The sequence below is a fragment of the Morone saxatilis genome, unplaced genomic scaffold (genome assembly GCF_004916995.1).
Source record: "Morone saxatilis isolate NCDOM2014 unplaced genomic scaffold, NCSU_SB_2.0 Contig23, whole genome shotgun sequence".
NCBI classification, from domain to species: domain Eukaryota; kingdom Metazoa; phylum Chordata; class Actinopteri; family Moronidae; genus Morone; species Morone saxatilis.
In genome coordinates this window covers 4,263,719-4,285,524 of record NW_023339796.1, presented here as the reverse complement: position 1 = coordinate 4,285,524, position 21,806 = coordinate 4,263,719, and the positions used below count along the sequence as shown (strand labels likewise).

The 21,806-nt window shown below is 41.8% G+C and overlaps 1 protein-coding gene across 1 annotated transcript in view; it reads right to left on the bottom strand.

The window, feature by feature from the left end:
- Nucleotides 1-8,028: 8,028 nt before the first annotated feature.
- Nucleotides 8,029-21,806, bottom strand: part of lig1 (ligase I, DNA, ATP-dependent) — a gene marked incomplete in the record, with an annotated part of 41,099 nt that continues 27,321 nt past the window's right edge. The window contains 6 exon segments of the mRNA XM_035671197.1: nt 8,029-8,216; nt 10,790-10,882; nt 12,089-12,232; nt 14,958-15,011; nt 19,976-20,128; nt 21,135-21,217. Of these exon segments, the coding sequence (XP_035527090.1) occupies nt 8,142-8,216; nt 10,790-10,882; nt 12,089-12,232; nt 14,958-15,011; nt 19,976-20,128; nt 21,135-21,217 (602 nt within the window).

The window sequence follows — 21,806 nt, the reverse complement described above, 5'->3', positions numbered from 1 at the left end:
ACACACCCCCCCCCACACACACACCCCCACCCCAACCCCTCCTGTCCCTTCTCTCCATTTCAGCCCTCATTGAAACAAATTAGACACATTATCGTTTCAAGTGGAAGAAACGCACATGCGAAAGGCACCTGTGCCGTATAGTAGCTGGCGAATTAATTGGGTAAGCAATGGGCAACTTGGGGCGAATTTGCAAACTCTGCGCAGCATTACGCCGTGATGAATGTAATGTGTTAGATCACACCCTCAATGTAATGAGATTGAGTTGAGAAGGGATGGTAATCAACGCTTGGCATGTAGGCGCGAGCGAGGGGTGTGTGACAGGGAACCATGACCATCTGCAGTCGCTCTGTATGCTATCACTGCTCATATGTAAACATTACATGGGGAATGGTGGGAGGCTGTCTCGGCCCGTTTCTGTCTGTTTACAGTGAAGGAGGAGGGGATGAAGGGGATCCTGCAGCGAGGTCATTCCAGTGCTCTCTCCTCCATCCCCATCTCTCACCCCTCACCCTTCACCCCTCTTTCTCCTCTCGCTGGACTTTCACCGGGTTTGAGGCCAGCGGCCCAAACAAAGCCCCGACTCTTTGCTTTCTGTCCTCCCTCTCTTCAGATTCCTGTCGTTTGCTGACGTCTAGCACTCGGAGACAATGGAGAGAGAGGGGGACAGGGGCTGACTGGTGTTTGCCCGTCTGTCAATGGCGCTTTCTTCCTCTCCGGCCTCTCCCTTTCTTTCTCTCAGCCTCGTTTTCTCCTCCGGCCTAGACAAAGCTGTGTATTCAAAGTGCGGCGCCCACTCCTCACTTTTCCAGTAACACAGACAACGAGAGTGTGGGGAGAGACCCGCTATATATAGACGGGTTGATATGAGGACAAGATGCACAGACATGAGAGCAAGACGGCGGCAGACACAGGGAGAAAATGAGAAAAGAGCCGGCGGTGTGAATGAGAGGACACGCTGGAGTGGAATTTCTGCAAAAGCCTCATTCCATCATTTTGTCACATGTCATAAATATGCATTCATTTCGCCGCTGGCATCATAATAGTGAATGCATGCACAAATTAATGGTCTGCAGTGCTCCTCCAGCTTCAGCAAACACACAAGCTAGATTCACTTATTCTCAACATGAAGTGTAAACCATATCAGGTATGATTTGCCCCCCCTTGGGAATTAATATATGATAAGAGTGTAGGAAGAGGAGGCACTCGGCAAGGATGTCCACTTCATCCACTTCACGTTGTTATTTTATTGAGCCTACTTATCCAGCTTTCCTGTGCTAAAACCTGCTTTGCGAGGGGGCTCTTGGCCGAGACAGCACCAAAGCATTTAGCGAGAGATCGACTTTTGCTTACATTTGAGACCACGGCATAAATACTTGCCACTTGTGATAAATCGCAACCACTCATTCATCTTAACACCTCAAATACCCCGCTGACGGATCAGCTGAACAAAATGGACCATCTGCCAACTTGTTGGCGCCATCAACTGTCTAAGCTTTGGCTTGAATGTCTAAATCGCGACATCCTTAACAATTATGGCAGATCCTGCCTTCAGGCCCCTGAGAAACAGGGGGATTCTTTATGAGCCTGGCAGGTGCAGAATGTGGCAAGCGCCCAAACTCGTCAGCACCGAGTGACGGTGGCAGCGGCAGTGGCTGAGCTTGGCAGGGAGAAACTGTATCACATATAGAGCGAAGGCCCCCAGTCCCTCAACTGGCAGTGGTATAGCACACTAATATAGGGAAGAGAAAGCTTATCTGCAGCTAAATTATACATTGAGGAGAGGTAGAGGAGAGGGGCGAAAGGGGGGGAAAGAGGTATGAGTGAGAAACAGGCAGACAAAACTCGATCTGTAGAGCCATTTACAGATTTTTGCTAAATTATACATGAGTCCTTAGCTGCAATTTAGTGATATTGAGGTGGACAAGGCTTCATATCAATTGGTGTTATTAGAGATGACTGAATACGCAAAGTACCTCAGGCCTCAGCCACTGTGTGAATGAAACCATCTCAACTGACAGCCTGTATAACTCATCAAGCTTGTTTTCACGGGTAGAGACAGTGGCCTCGGCTGCATTTGGTTAGGGCATGTCATTAGACACCCGTAGAAATTTACAGAGCATATTTTTCTGTGATATTGTAATTTTCTTTGACGTAGAATTATCTCCAATGGGATGAAAAAAAAACATACCAAGCACACACTCAAAAGACCAGGGATAATCACAGTCTGGGAAGGCATCCCGAGCTGGAGATGTTAGAGGCTCTTGTCAACTCGAGCCATGTCTAATTTTTCTGCAACGTTGAGTATGTTTGCCACAGCTCTGAGTGCAGCCGTGATCACAAAATGGGCTGGCAGATGTGCAGAAGGGGAATGTCTTTTTCGAAATGTGGAGGGCTTCTCTGAATGGAGAGCCTCTTTGAGATAGGGCTGCTGGAGGGTTTCTTGCTGGTCAAAACAGAAGAGAGACAGCGGAGATACCCACCACAGAGGCTGGTTCACACGAAGGTCATAAGACTAATGACTGTCAACAATGAACCAATGGAGTGCACTGCAGTCTTACCCCCTTAAGCGCAAAAGCCTCTCAGTGTGGGCCAAAGTGAAGCACTGACAAGTGGGGAACAACGACAACCACTGCCATCATAAACCAATCATAAAGAGGTCTCGCAAACGACTAGATCGGCTCACAGTTTTTGCTGTAGGGGTTGGATAATCAAGCGAAACATTTACATAACCAAATAAGGCAAATGAGCCATGGCGAGCAATTGGCCAGAAAACTGTCAAAAGTTAAGGCTAGAAGGCAAGATTAAATATAAATACAGCACTGTTATGCCATTTAGGTTTTCTAATAGGACTCAGGTTAGAAGCCTGATGTCTAAAAAAAAGATCAAGTGTAGAAAACGGCCACAAAAAAACCTGAAAGCATCTCTTCACTATCTGCATTTACACCACCCAAACCGGGATCCTTGTATCCCAGGATTTATCTCTGCTTGGGGATTGTTTAGCTTCAATAATTTAAAAAAAATCGAAATTACACTTTGAATTAAATACTATATCCTCATATTGAGTCTACTGTAACACCCGAACATCATGTGCAAGGCTGTGAAAACCAGAAGTTAAAGCAGCTAAAAGTAAGAGATAAATGGCTGAAATAAATGGTTCACCTGACAGAGCTGTGAGAGCATGTCTGACAGACAAAGGTTGGCAACGACCAATTTAGAGGACAGTTGTGTGCAAAAGCTTACTGACAGTTTAGAAGCTTGTGGCAGGAAACATGGCTGCTTATGAACACGGTAACATTCAGTCTCTTTTTTGTTCCAAATGTGCTCAGACGGGATCGCCTTCGACATGTGACAGTCACTTCAGCAAATGCTCAGAAATTATGTTGTTACTTTTATCTTCAAGTGACAAAGACCTGGAGCAAGAATCAGGCAGTCCCTCCAGGATGGTCCAATCACAACAATCAGTGCAACCAATCGCTGTGAATTTCTGTGCAAAAGTTGAGCCATGTGTCACCAAACTTACATCCTTGTTACTAGTTGTGAAGTTGCAGACTGATTTTATTCTCCCTGGAACAAGTTGCAAAATGGCATCACATCACAATATATTAGAAAAGCTGCTGTGAATTCAGACATTTTAGGGTGCAACAATCCCCAAAAAAGCTGGCAAAATTTTCGAGGGAATAGGACTTGTCTGTCTCTGGAAGTCAGTGAGGTTATAGAGTTTCTTTTAGAAATGACCGTGAGCCTTCCTTAACCAAGTAGTTATTGTAACCAAAGCAACAATCTTTTTTTTTTTGGCTTGCTAGCAGCATAACCGTTGGTCGGTCCTTCACTTTGGTCCAGATTGAAATATCTCAACAACAAACTGGATGGATTGCCATGACATGTTGTACAATGGTCCAAAGAGGATGAATCCTACTACTTTGTGATCCTGTAACGTTTCATCTAGCACAACCACAATTTCAGTTTGTCCAGTACTTTGGTTTCTGGCAAAATATCTGCAAGACTCACAACATTCCCGTCATCCTCTAAGCTGTACTTGTACTTGTGCAAATTACCAAATGTTGGCATGCCAACATTTGCTGTCTCCAAGTTCAGCTTCACAGAGCAGCTAGCATGGCTGTAGCCTCGTTTGCCTAAACCTAACCAATGCTTAGCCATAGCAGAGTCAGACAATTCATTTTTATAATGATGAGTTGTAACAGCTTTTCAAGGCACTGCCAAATTATGTCCTTCCAATAGGACGGCACTCTCGCGGGTATTTACAAATGCTGTATTTTCTCATTTAACTTGGAGGACTTGTTGGCACAGTCACACGCATCTTGTAATGGTTAAACTGAGCTGATGAAGTGCCCTGATGAGTCACACAGTGCATACAATTCTGTACTGTCTCTTATGTTGAGGATCTAATACGCTGTTGAAGTGGAGATTGGAGGGCGAAGGAAATCATATAAAGGGCCCAAAAAAGAAGGGGCCTGACATCATCAAATCCGAAAGGTTACTGGCCAACGCTCGGCGCTCCTGCTCAAGAAAAACACTATTGATATTCTGTGGGTTCGGCCGGGGACAATGGCCGGGCCTGTCCCTCCCTCTCTCCCTCATAGCCTGGCATGGCAGAGATGTCACAGAGAGCACCAAACAAATGGATGGAGGGATAGAAAGGGATGAAGGGATGGGGAGGAGGAGGAGGTGGAGGAGAACAAACGCATTGTTCTCGGGGTGGAGAAAGGGGTATTGTGAACAAGACAGATAGCTTATGTGGGAGAATGAGGTGGGGGAAGAGAGAGGGGCACAAAAGGACAGAGAAAGGTGAAACCTGGCATTTTTTTATAGATGCCCCCCCTCTTTTTTATTTTGCAGTTGGAAGTAATCCATAACCCTGCTTTAGGCGACACTTCCTAAAACTTTAAAGAGGAACACATCAGGGACCGTTTCAGCACAGAAGAGTCATCTTCAGCTCGACGTTCATCCGTCACAACACCAGAGATCAGTTCTGGGGCATTCTTTTTTTAAAATCATGCTCCACAACCCAAAGACACTTCTTAACATGTAGCAAAGCACAGTTGAACCAAGGCGGCAAGCAGGTAGGTTTGCAACCATAACCTGCCCTGCGGGACCCGGTGTGAATGGGTGACTTGATGTGAACTAACAGCACAGCTGTTTGAACATGGGCTAGGACCTCGGTGGAGATGGAGGCCGCTGTGCTGCAATGCCCCGCAGGCGTGTGATGTGCGCCAGCTGCCCCCCTCGGTAAACATCAGTGACACATATACACACACAAACACACACAAACACGGGCAGTTAGCCAGGCACATACATTTTCACACAGAGATGATAAAAACAACCCCATTCACACATGCACAAAAGAGGACACAAATACCGAAAAGTCTCGGTGTGCAAGGATTCAGGGACTTTCACGCTTCCTCTCCACTTACACAATCACACGTATACAAATTAGGCCGAGACAATGCTTGCTGTAGTCAACATTCAGAATAATTCACAACAAAAGCCAGGATCATACAGCACACACACACACAATATGGAATTGAATTCATTACATATTTGCATTTTCAATATTTCATGCTCTGCTGACTGTTTGATTTCCATTAGGGCCTTTTCCATCCCTCACACTTGCTGTTTCAAGCCCACTTCTAAAGCAACAGTACAGATGACAACTGCTATTTGAAATTCAGATTTTAGTAACACCAGCAAGTCCCTTGTTTCTATTCAAAAAATACACGAGATGTGAAGATGATATTCAAGATGGGTGTCAGATGTACCCAAACGAAGTGTGCAGGAGAAGAGACATATTTAAAGAGCAAAGAGAAGCACATTAATGGATGGCAGTGAATGAAAACTGATGGAAAAATAAAGAGTATGGTACAGAAAAACAACAGAGGCAGACGAAAAGGGCATTTTCAGGGCAATTTCCATGATTATTCGACCACAATGGTATCCTTCTCAAACTCCCCTCCAGCAGACACAGGACACAGCCCACACACACAAATAATAGGCAAACCACCAGTTGTGCAGTATGAATACTTGCATATGGAGACAGCATAACAAACAGCGATCTCAAAAGCTCTCTAGTATATGAAATACAAAAAACTGCATGTGAAGACAGTGACAATAGTATGCCACATGCAGCGTGAGTCACCAGAGAACTGGAAAAACTTTACAGACAGACGAGCTCTGTAAAATTGCACACTTGATGCCTTCTTGCAGCCACAAGAATCCCAGACCTCCAACTTATTCCTCCAATTTATTTCCTGCATCTCGTTGTGTCCCTGCCACTGCACTGGAGCAATGCATCACTGATCACCTAGAACACATCCCTAGTCGTGTTAGCGGCTGCGAGGCTGCGCTTAGGCACAGTGGTCAGTCAGCACGCAAACAGTGACGATGCTGACATTCTGTAGTTCAGCAGGTGTTTACCATGTTCATCACCTTGTTTACCATGTTAGCATGCTAACATTTGCCATCAATCTATAACTTAAGTACAGCTGAGGCTGATGGGAATGTAACTGGTTTTACTCAAAGATGGATGACATGACAGGTCTCCAAAACACCTCGATGGCCCCTTGGTGGCTGATTGCAGTATAGGTCATAATGCCTGCTGCCTCTATGTTTGTTAGAAGATGGGACATGGGGCCAAGCTGAAAAACTGAAGCACATCAAATAGTTTTTTCCAAAGAAAATTTTAGGTAGTTCTTATGACGCTGGTGTATGTTCAAGTGTTAATTTTACTGATACATTTGGTTTGAATTTGAGTTATTTGATGCTACAAAAAGGGGGTTTCACATCATGCTTGACAGCTGAGCCCCGATTGCGATCGAGTCAGGTGGATGCAAGGGCGGGATCTTGGTACCGGGGCTCCAACCCCCGTTCATTACTGCGCAGACTCCGGCTCCGAATGGCAAATGATGGCAGCGGTCGTATAGGGGATATTTTGCCGTTATTTTTGTGCAGTGACACAAAAGTCATTATGATTCATCCTCCGGGCAACACAAATGTCTGTACCAGATTCCATAGCAATCAATCCAATAGTCCGATTTCAATCCGAACCAAAATGGTGGGCTGACTAACCAACATTACCATCCCTAGAGCGGATTGTGTGGCTGTGGAGCACCGCTGCTGAAGATGATCAGTTATAAGAGTGTATTTGTGCAGCAATCAAACAGTTCTTTGGATGTTTAAATGCAGCTTCGTTGCCAATGAATGATGTATACCTCAAAATCTCAAGCAGTCTCTAGAGCTGTGTCTCAATGTCAACTAAATATTTCCTGCACATTCACCCTACTTTGCATTTAATGTGATTCTGAATTGCTTGCGGCTCAGGCAGACGAAAGCAAAAACAAATCGCAAACGCGAAGTGGTCAATCTCGGTCGCCAAGCACACTCACGTCCCCTCACATGGCATCACTATGCCGAAAACTCTCAAAATCCTCTTTGCTTCCTCGTGTAATAACCGCTCGTCCTTGGCTCTCAAACTGACCCCCCCTTCCACACATCTCTAACAGTCTCTGATTGATTCAGGCTGGATAGCAGTTAGTGGATTTCCATCATCTAATGCAAGCTGTGAGTGCTTCTCCTTTGTCCTGCTGTTTGAGCAACTGTCAGCTCCCGCGTCTATTTCTACATCTAATAACGTTTCAGGCAGCCAGCAATCTCCTTGGCTTGTCCTCTTATTACCAGACACGCTGAAAGCACTTCGCTGCCGCCTTGAGTGCTCGAGCAGAAATCAGGCCAACTCAAAAAGTATTGGTATGCTGCCCATACATTTCATGTTTTACTGGGCGGTTTTCCACAGTGAATCTTTGATAGGGATCTATTACCAGCAGGTATGCTGTAACTTGCTGAGTCGATTTGGGTTGTTGGAATTTATGTGTGCACCGTATGCGGCGAAGTATTTAATATCTAATAAAGGCATATCTTATCTTATCTTATTTTATTTACGCAATTTTCCTTCTGAAAGGGAAATCGGAGTCCGTAAGGGAGCGGCGTCGATCAATCAATAACACAAAATACAGGATGCTTAAAACTGGCAAGAGCCTTTATTTTCATTCAACATTACAAAAAAGGAAGATGCTATTTACAATTATTTTTGCCATATTTATTATTCTCTGCTGATGACTACTAGATGATCAGTAGTAGTCTTCCGGGTCAGCTTTCTCCCCTTGATTCTGAATCTGCTGCTGCTTCTTGTACAAATCAGCAATCTGCAGAGAGCAGAAGAGATGAACAGAGGGAGAGAGATATTGAGAGAAAAAAAGAGAGGGAGGGTTGGCATGAGAGAGCATGCATGAAAGAGAGAAGGCAGGAGGGAAGGAAGGAGGGAAGGAGGGAGGGAGAGAAGATCATGAAGTCAGGTCAGTAACATGAAGAGGAAAAGCTAAAAATAACAGTTTGATTATTCATATCCCGGGCTTTGAAGTCGGTGACTCCCAGCTGCTGACTGGGAGACAGAGGTTGTGTTCACTTGAGCTCATCGGGGTTCGGGAGTGAGGGGGTGGAAGGCGGGACAATGAATAATGTGCGAACAGCGGGCCCACCCAGAATCAGCAGTATCAGTACCAGTGCAGCAGGGTGGCACAGTGAGGAGGAAAACAATGAGCCATCACATTATTCCTGCTTCACAGCATCAAGGTAGAGCTTTGATTCTCAGCCTGAAACGGACCAACCTCTGCAGGCTCCACATTGTCTAAACTCCCTCCGACTCAGATGATGTCAGGTTTCATTTAAATAGTCCGATAAATCACACCATGTGAAACTATGTGTTGTGATGGCGAGCGCGTACGCATCCTCGCAGATAATAACTGGCAGAAGTATCTTTTAAATGCAGCTGATGCTCCAACCGGAGTCCCAGCGGAGAACAACACCAGACTCCACAGTTAACAGATGGCTTTAATTCAAGTCAGTGAAAATTCACGTTAGAAATATGATTCTAATCTTATAAAAAGTTCCACTGGTTTAGGCTCAGGTTAAAAGAAAGAGCCAGGCTTCAGTTTGAAGTTTTGAGCCTCATAAAAATGTAAAACATTTGTTCTGTATGTTACACAACCCTGATCAATGCTTGGGTTTGGTTGTCAGTCAGAGTTTGTACATCCAGGGCAACTCTTGATGCTGATGAGCCTGTGTTAAAAGTTTTAGTAGAGAATCAAACTTCAGAATGGTAGCCGGTGGTGGACGGTGAACAGGCTTACAAAGCAGAGCTTTTTGTGTGGCTGCTGGTGTTTTTTTTACTGATAAATTCGTAGAGTGACTTTGATTCTGTGTGACAAACAGATATAAAAGCATCCTTACTTATTTAGTCTGACCAGATGTTGGCACAGGAAATAATGATTCACTGATATATTATTATTATAATTATTAAACAAACCATCAAGCTGTTTGTTACCACCCAGAGCTTTAACAACGTAATATATATGACTGCAACTTACCATTCATTTTATACTTTTTAATAATAATAATAATAATGTTTACGACTAATTTAAAATCGATAAAACGTTAAAAACATGTGAAAAATGCCTGTCACAACTTCATGGAATTCAACTTGATGCCTTTTATCCCCCCCAAAAAACTGAACAATATTCAATTCACAATGAGAAAGGAGCTGGAAGCAGCAAATGATTGGCAATTTTGACTTAATTGTTCATTACTTTTAGAGCTGAAAACATCAATCAGTATCAAATTAACATAACTATTTTGATAATCTTTTGGTCAGTTAAGTAATTTTTATTCTCCAAAAATGTTGCGGTTTTCTTTTCTTACATTACAGAAAATAGCAATCACTTTGATGTCGCACTAGGCTTTAGAAAATAGGGACATTTTCCACATTTTTCAGACATTTTATAGACTAAAGGATTTTCTTAAAATTAATTGTCAGGCTAATCAATGATGAGAATGAACAGCTGTTTGTTGGAGCCCCAATTATTCATCGTTTCAACTCTTCCAATATGTAGAGAGTTTACAGTCACTGCAGTCTTTATATTTCAGGAGAACTTGAAGAGGTCAGTTACATGACGGGATGTGTTGCATTGACTTGTTATTCAGGTTTGTTGTGTTGAATTCTAAATAAATGATGTGCTGGTGGGTCAGCGGGCAGGTCAGAGAATAGCAAGTAAACATAATTTTATAATGAATAAAAACAAATCATTTAAACTTCATTCATGTCTTTGGAGAAACGTATTGTCACTGTCCTGAATGTGGTGTCCATTCATATACAGAGCTAAAACAAGGTTTAATGTGTCCTACTGTACAATCACAGGCTGGTGTGTTGGTGGTTGGTTTAGTTGAGTATGTGTGTATTCAGGTGAAGGTACAGCTGACCTACACATCTTTACTGTACAACATAATTCATTGTTGGCTGCCTCCCAATATATTACCCAGACTCCACCACTGGACTCTAGAGGTGCTGCTGACTGTTATACAGCTCTGTTCGTGGTGCAGAGGGAGGCCACTACATAAACTCAAGCCGGTGTAAAAAGGAGGATTGTCCTTGCAACGCCTTTCACCCTTGAATTTTTACGGATCTTGTGAGGTGACCATGATGATGATGATGCCGCATTCAAGTAACACGGCCAAACAAACGTATGATTGAATTCTTTTTAGTCTACAGTCATTATTATATTGCCCAAGGTCGACCCCGTTTGCACTCCTGGGCCTCCACACATGTCCTACAGATAGTATCTGATGCTTAAAGTGTGTGTTATTCTGTGCTTCACTACACTTTGACACCCTTGTTTTTCTACCCTGCCAGCAGCCTCATCCCAGTACAGGTGATGTGATGTACCTGAGCTCCGGTCGTGGCGTCCTCAGGCTTCTTGTCATCTCTGATCCGAAGGAAGCGGGGGAACCTCAGAGAAATGCCCTTTTCTGGATCCGCCTGATGTCAGACAGAATCAGAGTCAGTATACAGCCACTGATGCATGTAAGCAAGTGTCCTTTGTTACTTGGACTGCATTGTAAATGGTAACTCCTAGATGTGTTAAACACTGTTGGACTGTAAGACTTCAAAATCTATTAAATCCTGATTAGCTCAAGTTTTTTTAAAACTGAAACTGAATGATTTTTTAGACCCTTTAAGTTACTTAAAACAGTCTCATAACAACTTTGGCTCTGACTTCATGGGAGTCAAGGGTCAACAAATAAAATGTAAATAGTCTACAAACACATCATAACCAGTAAAAACATTAGCAACTATTTAGGGAACTCTTTACAGTATCTTTCCCCATTAAGGAGAATGGAACCCTACCAAACTTGCATGTTATGTGGATCACCATCAACACACAAAGAGGGGTTACAACTGAGTTTAATAGCTCATTTTGCTTGTATGGACTAGGGGTATTGTATATACATATACACTGATAGGTTTAAGCCTCAATTAAGAGGTGGGGACTAATGTCATTTGGGTATATTAATAGCAACACCGTGACAAAGCAGTGATGACTGGTAGACAATTGGTACTGGTAGTCCTAAAAATGTGCCATAATTCTGAACCTTCTGAAGGTTCTTCTCAAGCCTTAGACCATTGTTTCCACCAGCTATTAAAAGGAAAAGCTGCAGCTACATATTTAAAGCCATAAAGTAATCTGACAAATTACCTGTCAAAACTAACCTGACGTTTGATGATATGTAACGTGTAGATAATACTAATCCTCTTAGCCAGGGTCTCCTTTGTTTACAACAACTCATCCAGCTTACTCAAATTGAAGTGTTAAAAAGTAACGTTGTAATATGCAATGTTTATTGACAACACCTCACACCTTTAAAGTCAGATTCGTTTTAAATAATCCCAACAGAATACGTCTATCTCAGTGCCACTTTACTTCAACTGTTGTTAAAAGGAGAGTTGTATACTGTTATGTTATGGGAAAGACTTAATGTTCTCTGTGGGACTGTGAGTCCAGCATACAGCCAAACCACGGGTAATAAACAAGTATCTGTTCCATTAAATCCAGCATCTTTTACAGCATTTTTAATAACTCAATTAAGAGGCACTAATTGTGACTTTTCATTGCAGGCAACAGACCATAACAAGCAGAATTTATCAGTGGAAACACATGGGGGGGGATTAACACGCAGAACTGACCATTCCCATGGCAGCATGGTAGACGGGCGACAGCGACAGGTCGGCGCACTTCACCTCCCAAACCTGCACGGCATCCAGCCAGACGTCGGGCTCTGCTGATTGGTCGAAACGGTAGTAGGCACGGGGCTTCTGCAGGATGTGCTCCTACAGAACATAGAATAGATATAGAATTATATTACATGTTTAATGTGTAAAAATGTATTAAATTAATTAATGTGTAACAAAAAAAAAAAAACTACCACAAGTTCCAAAAACTGAGTAAACCCTCGCACAGACAAGCACAATGTAAAAAAATAGGTCAATGCATTTGCAGAGAACCTGATAAAGAGACAGTGACAGAGTGGCTTTGGTTGCCCTGCTGCCTCACAATCACTTCCCAAGAGAGTTTCAACACTTTCTATTCAAATGATACCTACTTTACCTGAGGGGCAACATGAGAGGTGATTTCCAAACCACATTATCATACACCTACATGAAACATTTCAATAAGAAACATGTTGATATACGTGGTTCTGTTACCCGATATTCAACTCTTAAGATAAAAATTCATGCTTAGCTCAGGCCTCCAACCAAACTGTTCCAGTAAGCAACTGTCAACTTCTAAAATATTTAATAGTGCCTGTTTAACTTTGACACGAGCAATCATTCTGATAGCGTAGGTGTCAAATTTGTACAAAATGACATCCATCTTGATTCGGCGTAAAAAACCATTTCAGCAAATGTGACTGAAACAGTGTAATGTTAACTAGACTGCCGCAGTGTCCACAGAACTGGGTCATAGTTAAGTAATGCTGGGGAAAAAAGAAGGCTCCAGCAGTAGTGGTGCTGGTTTCCTCGCACACATTATTTATACTGTAGGCATTCAAGTGACTACTCTTATACAGAGTGAATTACAATGAGTGAGCTGGTAGGCGTGTAGAGTCTTATAAAAAGATTATAATGTGTAGGAGCCATTTCACCTGTATGCAAATTTTTGTCTCACTTACACCAAGCACGGCATCCATCTTGAGGGCATATGTGAGAGAGAGACTTGTTTAAGGAGAGTAATTATCATCACATACAGGTGTTGCTGGGGGAAGCGCACAGTTTTTGCAGACTTTGCCGGATTAATGGTGAACTTGACTTCTTGTTTAGTGGTAAAACTGGAGATTTTATAACATAAAATCCCTTGATAGCAGCCGCACAGACTACTTTAGACAGATAATCTGTGGGGGAAAAAAAAAAAAAAAACAGGTTCCTCTTGCTGTTGTACTCCCAGAATCATGGCGGTTCAACATTGTGAACTGCGTAGAAGAGGACCTACTGTCTTTGTAGATAAAAACCAACTCGAAGATAAAAATAATTCTTATATTTAGGTGATTATACACTAATGAAAACATATTATATATTATACATATTACATATTATATTATATTCCATTATATTTAATTTCTGCTAATAGATCCGTCTAAATGTAGCACACTGGACCTTTAAGCTCAATAAACAGATTATATTTGACTGGAATTTCCAATGTCCAGGAGATTTTAATCTTCCAGGACACGTGGACCAGATTGTGAATTGAAAATTTAAAAAAAGAGCACTGGTTCATGTAACAGAATAACCATCAGAATAGGTAGGGGAAGAGAAAAAAGGATCAGCGTGTCCCTTGTTACAGCAGAACACCTCGCCACCCACAGGAGTGTGAACAGAGCCAATTGTCTCCATGTCTGAAGTCCCACCGGCCTGCAGCACTGCTACCAAAGCAACACGGCCACACCAGCAGCTCGCCTTAATTCACCATCCATCACTTTCAGATGGAGGGCTTCATTACAAAACTGTATTGGTCTGGGGGAAAAAAAGGTTACACCGCCTTCTCAATCAGTGTTTCACTGCGATTCTGTACTGTGCAGCAGTTTGTACCACTGAGTCTAAACCCTTAACCTTTGAAATATTACTTTAAGGTTGATTCCAGTGTGCCCCAGGTTTGTACAGTGCATATGTTCTCACAATTAGTCCCTTTCATAAACAAATGACTGCATCTAAGTGCCTCTCTGCTCTTATTTCTGTAAAAGCAGGTCTAAATTTAGCCAATAAAGTCAACAGAGTACTTCAATGAATTGTGACTCTCACAAACGCTATCATTTTCAGAGAGCAGTTGTCAATTTCTTCAAATGCTCCTGCTCTGCTGCTCTGGAACGAACCTCTTCAAATGTAAATTGAAAAAGCAATTCATTACCCAACTTCAGAGAGAGCCTGCACAGTTACACCAAATGCAGATTTGTATCGGTGAAACAGAAGTAGTTTATGATCTCTGTCCAATATTTTTCAAGAAGAGAATAAAGCCACACATTTTCAAGCAAATACACATATTTTAAAGCCAAAGTATTGATATTTCAGAAATTTCTTTTAGGTGATATATGCGATGTTTAGTATACTAGACATGATGTGGACAAGCCTGGGGGAGGAAAAAACTTATTTCCTGTAATACCCAAGCTTATTTCTATGACTTTTCTCATTTTGGCAACCTGGAGGCGTCACTTACAAAATTATTGCAATATATGAGTATATTTTACAAGCACATTTGCACACTAGTCATCTCATTTGGGTATGAAAATCTCAATTTATATCTGAAAAGATAGAATGAATGAAGAATTAAATGAGGGAATTATTATTTGTCGAATGAAAGGCCTCCAAAGACCTCAGCAACACTCATTCTGGCTCTTTTAACCTCAAAAATGACCCCGATTTGGTTTAAAAATTAAGTTCCTGTGGCTGCAGAATATTAAAAAGCCAGGTTATGAATTTAAAAAATGAAGGCTTCAATGTGGGAAAAACAAGTTGTGATTTTTACCGAGCTAGTAAGTGCGACCGTCACGCCACGCCACTTTACCTTTAAGAACTTGTAATGCTGCTCCAGATCTTCATCCTTGAAGCCTGTCCCGATCTGCAAGAGACGAAAGGAGATAAGAAAGACACACACACTCACTCAGATATACACATACACATATTCCCTCATGGTGAGACAGCAGACATTTGGCAGCGAGCAGCAGAACAGCAAGCAAATCCCCCCCTACACCACCAGCGCCTTGTCTGCCTGCTTCGCCTGAAGCGTCATGTCACCACTCAAAAGACCTGAACCCGCTGAGACACAAGAATCACCTAGCGGGCTGACATGAACAGAAAGGGGAAAGGGAACAAAAGCTGGTATATCATGCAAATATAGCATTTTCCAGTTCACAGATATATTTTAAAGGTGTATTCAGCAGGTGTCCACCAGAAGCTTTATGTTTCATCAAAGGTGTTTTATTCAACTGTGGCACCTTTATGGATTCAGTTTCATCTATCTGACCAGGCCAAGTACTCTATCAAACCAGCTGTGGTGTATTTTGTTTGGAGTAAGGACCGAATATACAACAGCTATTTCACACTAAATACAGAAAACTCTGCTGACAGACCGCTGTTGAGCAATGGCTTCTAGGGGAATAAACACCCGGAGTCTCACCGGATTCTGCTCTGATGTAGATCCATTCACTGGCGGGAGGAGAGCTCAAGAGTTAACTATTTAAACTTCAGGGATTAAAAAGAAGCGGATTTATCTTCACTCTCGCTTCTCAACCTGTCTACAGAAGCGAGCCATGGAGGTGCCGACCTCCACTGTCCGGTGTACTGTAATTAGTCTTTCTTCGACCATGTTGACTGATGACTGGAGGGGAATGTACTTTACCTCGTGAACGTAAGGAGGGCAGAGGGGAATAACAGAAAGAACAGGAGTCTCCGGTGAGTTCAGTATGAACCCAGTTAACATAGCCTTGAATCCAAACTCATTCAGAAAACAAGCATTTTACAAGTTGTTTGCTTGTTGTCTCGTGGACAGACCTGACAAAGCATGAACGGTGACTTTTTACAAATCACGACCATGATGTTATTTTGGCATCCTTTTTTATCAGTTTATTGCAATTAAAAAAATAAAAGTTAGGATTTAGGTTAAGAAATATCTGATCAAAGAATAGGGGAACCAACAGTGAGAACTGTTACTGACAGTTTGATGACCAATTTTACAAACATATTTTGGGTGGTAGTCAAGTCAAGTATTGACTTTCAATACTCAGCCCTACACATAGAACAGAGAAGAAGCATTTTTAAGCGCTGTTGGAAGTTTCAGTACTTGTTATCCAGGATGACTTTGCACAGCGTTTTCAGCCTCTGAATCACATTTTGGCCTGTTGCTTCATGTCATTCCTGCCTCCCATAATATCAAGCTACAGGCAGAACCAATACTCGTGCTAGGAAAAAGAAGCATAAAAAAGGCAAACCAAGAGTAGTGAGACTGTAAAATATGGCAGGACTATAAATAAATAAATTTTGTTTAGCTCAAGTGGGATTTAGTCTGATGATTCAGCTTCTTCCAATGCCAAAGCCTTTAATATAACGCTGTGTTAGTACGAGTAATGACCAAAATATCCAATGAATGAACCATTTGTGAGTCCATGTGTTATTTATGAATTCAAAGTAATGTTGAGAGTCAAAATAACAAGCTGTTGCTGTGACCGTAATCTAATTGTCTTTTCCATTTCAATAGTGTTCCTCTTATTATCTGTGCAGGGAGTCTATGTGACCTGTGTCTGAGTGAACCTCACAGTGGCAGCTCGGCGGCAGCGCTGCTCCTGGATGTGCTGAGGACTCATGTCTCGCTCAAGGACATTTCAGCTGGACGTATAGTTGAGATTACATTTGGGAAATGGAAATGTGGGTTAAATTCTGCTTTTAGCTACTGAAACTGAGGGTTCCTGAAGTTGAACACGTCAAGGACAACAGGATTATTTTTATGGGTTTTTGCCTTTGTTTTATGGCTGACACTGAATAGTGAAAGAGAAAAAGATGGATGACAAGCGGCACAGGGGAACTGCTGGCGCTTCAGTCACATGGTACACACCCTAAACCGCTAGACAGCCCGGTGTGCCACACACACCTTTTAAAATAGATACGACTTTTATACCATTTATATGAAGAGATTTCTTCTTTTCTTAATTACTCAAATCAGCAGTACCTTAATATTATCATGGAAACAGACCTTTCAGAACTATTATTGTGTTTAAGTGATGCCGATCATCAAGGAATTCATCCAGAAAACTCCAAAATAGACAAAATACACATAATCTCTTGGCTCTGTCAAGTCTTTCACTGTATAAACTGATCATATTAATGAATACAATTGATTTCAATCTAGGGCTGCACAATTAATCGAAATATTATCGAAATCGCAATATAGGGAAGCAAAATATTATTCAAAACAGCTTTATAATGAAGTACTATAGTGATACAGAGATGCCGTAACCATGTTTGTTTGGTACAGACCCCAAAGATTTTACAGTATCATAATTTCAATGAAAATTAAATTTGTGATGCAAAAATGATCAATCCCCACACTGATCATGAATCATATTGCAGTCGCAATATCTGACAAAATAATTGCAATATGACTTTTTTTACTATATCGTGCAGCACTATTTCAATCATTTCAAAAGTGACTAATAATTATAGGTGTCAGGAGAATAGAGCAGAGGAAAAAGTACAATATTTCTCTCTAGTGGAGTAGAAATATTAAGTAGTCTAAAATGTAAAAACTCAAGTAAAGTACAAGTACCTCAAAACTATTGCAGTTTCAAGTACAGCAATATAGTGGTCTGCCCACAACTTCATTATGAAATGAACTATTTTTGTCTTATTTTTGAAGACTGCAGGTCTCTGTGTACTTTCTGAATATTACTTTAGTTGCTGTGCATGGGGGAGGTGATGCACCAAAACAACTTTAAGAACAAGGTGTAACTGCCAAGTTATCCACACACAGCTCAGATCAGTAGCAATGCCAGCCAGGACACCTCAGAATGGAAATTTGGAGACTTAATGTGGCCAAGATCTGAGCTGAAAGTGTGAATAACAAGAGTTAATAAAAAAAACCTGGTGTGATTGGAAGCACCAGGTCATACTGACTGACCGGTGTGACTGAATCCTTAAATTGTGCAGCTCAGTCAGCATTTGTTTAGAGCAGACAGTTTAAAAAAAAATGACAACATTGTTTAAATAAATAAAAAAGACAAAAAAAACCCCTCTTACTTGGCTCCCAAACAGCAGAGCTAGCAGCTATCAAAGCAAAGGAAGATTAATATGAAAATCAATAAAGGACAAAAGGCAGAAGCTCTTCATCTGACATTTTTCCCATTTTACTCAGCAAGTTGTGTCTTTTGTTGTGCAATTCAAACGCAACATCCATCCTCGCCTCACTTATCCAGGATAGTCATCTCAAGAGTGAAAAAACATTCTCCAATGAGCTTTTATTTATAGAAGAAATATTGAGAGAGAAAAACCACTAGCACTGCCTGAAAAAGTCAACGCGGTAATCCAACGGGCGCTTTAACCTGCGTCGGCTCCAGTGGAGCTGCTCAGTGGCTGACAGCAGAACGCTGCGGTTGCACCATCAAGCTCCCAGGTGTGAATGTGTGTAAGTATATGAAAGTGAAGCGGGCGGTGCTCGAGAAACTGTGTGTGTCCGCTGCTCACTAAATCTTTATTCCATGGATAAAGAGACACAAAAGTTACAGAAGGAGGGAGAGAAAAAAGATGGAGATGGAAGGTTTTTGCAGGACAGAGAAGATACAGAATGTATGCACCGTGGTGAAGTCATACTCTAGCACAAACACACAAATGTAAGTACACACAAGTCGTCACGCATGCTCCAATACATGCTTACCACTTATCCTAAGATGCACCAGTCACGCCTCTGCACACACTTGTAGACACAAAAAGATTTTCCTCCAACTCAGATTTGAGGGGGAAAATGACAGTTCAAAAGCAGACACACAAACACACACACACACACTCTCTAAATACAACAAACGCACAGAGAAAACACTCAGCAGAAACATAAAACACCCTGCAGCACATACACATTATAAAACAGACGTGAACAGAAAGCACTATATAGCTCCTTAATACAAAGCAAGAGCTGCATTTTGCACAACAGAAAACTAGTTGACAAAAAAAAAACACTATGTTACACTATGCCATCTTGTAGCTGAAAACTGTTCACACTATTAACGCATTTTTTATCAGTTTAGCCTCCCAAAGGTCACATGTTTAAATATATAAACAGCTTTATATATATGCCAGAGGGCAAAATTCACTTACAGATTAACATTTTGAACTTCGGGGTTCAACTGTTTCCTGAAACGTTCAGGCCAGAAATATAAAAGCTGTTTCTCTGGAGGTGTTTAATCCGAGGCCTGCGGCTCTGGAAATGGACTGCTATTTAAAACGTGTGCACTATTCCCTTGCTGTGAATAACAGCACATAGGTGAGCGTGAACTGTTATATTTGATAATGCAGCCCCATCAAAGCACACCTTCATCCAAAAGATACAGTACAGGTAACATCCTTCCAATGAAATACACTAAAAAGTGACATGTCTGTTTGAACGGCCCTGTGGTTTTCAGAGAATAAAGACTCCAGCAACACTTGTCGTATATTTAAAGATGAAGGCCGCGAGCAGAAATGTGTTGGTCTCACAATAAAGCTGTTTTTATGATGCTGCAAGTGTAGCTTTAGGTTTGACATTTTCAGAGAATAAAGAAATTAAGGAGATTGTCTTTTAACTATTTTTTTCATTTTAGTTTATGTGGGTGTGGATCTGCTTGTAGCGAGGTAAGTTCATTTCATTATGTTAGAGACTGGTAAGCTCAACTATTCTGAAAACTAAAACATTAAACATGAAAATCTTGTTTGCACTTTTTATGCTTCAGGAGAAATAATAGAGGAATTTTCTTCTGTCTGTTTTCATTAAAATATCTACAATGAAAGAAACTCCGTGTGTTAGACGTATTTATGTAAAACCTGCACGGCACAGACACACACCTTGCACACGGACTGGAACTCCTCGTTGTCTTCGTCGTAGCAGGCCAGCAGGAAGCCCCCATAGGTGCCCGTCCTCTTGCCTTTCCCCATGTAGGCGCCAATCACACACAAGTCCACCGTGTCGCCCACCCCGTCCAGGTAGTCCTTCTTCAGCTGAGGGGAGGACAACAGCGCGAGAGAGATATTACCGTATGAACAAAAACTGCATCTCAGTATTAACAAATCAGTTATCAGTAATCAGTTAACAGTAATCAGTTATGACTCTAAAAAAGGTACTAATCTTTGCATAAATGAAATGCCAGAGGTCACAATTAAATGTTGTGTATTAACAATGTGAAGTGAAAGATCTAAACTGCAGCCTGAAAATGCTGACAAGCTATTAGTCTTAAAAATGATCTTGTCCTCCAGAAATCTGAAATCAATGTGTAAAAACATGTAAACTGATTTAAAAGATCATATTATTTGTATTTTGCACTAAAGGAACAACTAAACCTACAGAAAAGACCTTCATACATATACAACGTTGCATACGGCTGTATTCAGAATCAAGTGTTGTGGCCGTTTGTTTATTTATGCTTTAGGATAATGTTTTATTTCTCACATTCACCGGTGTTCTCACTATGGGCGCGCTCTTGCTCTCTCATTCACTGTCTATTAAGCTTGACCACAGCTGTGTCTGTCTCCTTTTCACTCAAACAAATGGACACAAACCAAAGGCAGCTTCCTTAGTATCGTTATTTTGCAGCACAGACTGCAAACCAGACGAACACGTTGAAGCCGGTTACAAGGAAAAGAATACAACTGGGAGCGCATTAAAGCTTGGTCCATGAGCTCCGTCTGGATAGCGCCTGTATCAGTGATATGTTAGGCCGACTGTGCAGCAGTTTGAATCTTCGGATCGCCGGATTGGCCACAGCACTGTGGCGTCCGGTTGTGTTTCTCCAAAAGTTGATGCCGTTTCAACTTCTCCGCTGTGCTTTTTTTACGGTCTCGCCTACTGCTGCAGCCTAAATGTACTACCATCAGTTTTCGCCGCAGCGCCTGATTTGGTCTGAATCTAAGTGTGTGCTCATTTCTGTGTTTGTATCATAAGAGAACAATTGTGTTTATGAACAGTTAAATGAACTGTTATGCGAGTTACGACTGTGTGCACACACACCTTGAGCCAGTTATGAGAGCGCTTGGCTATTTCATAGGTGGCATCCTTCTCCAGAGTCTTCACCATCAGGCCCTCACAGGAGTCTAGACGCACAGACACACATTGATACACCAAAACACGATTCTAGTTGTGCTGAAAGGAAATTAACAGATTATCTTTCAGATATATGGAAGGTCTTTTTCTCCTTCTGAGACACACACAAAAACACACAGATAAAAAGGTTCAGGATACAAAGAAAGACAGTAGACAAGGACACAGGCATATAACTCATACACACACACACAATACACACGGGAAAATACATGTTTATGTTCTTTCTCAGATACAGTCAGAGAGACACACAAACACACCACAGAAAACCCAATTACACAACCCACAGGTTTAGGTTACACACACACACACACACACACACACACAAAGAGACAGGAGACAGGGAAACAGTTCACAACTACTACTACACACACACACACCCTCCACACAATTTACACATGAAGGCATCAGGCAAAGTGACAAATGAAATAAAACTCACATGCAACACACCCACACACAAAAGGTTCAAGACACACAGGGACAGCAGGCAGGGAAACAAGTGCACAGTGAGTACACACACACACACACACACAAAGTTCAATACAGTAAGAAAGTCTGTCTCTGTCTCTGTCTCACACACAC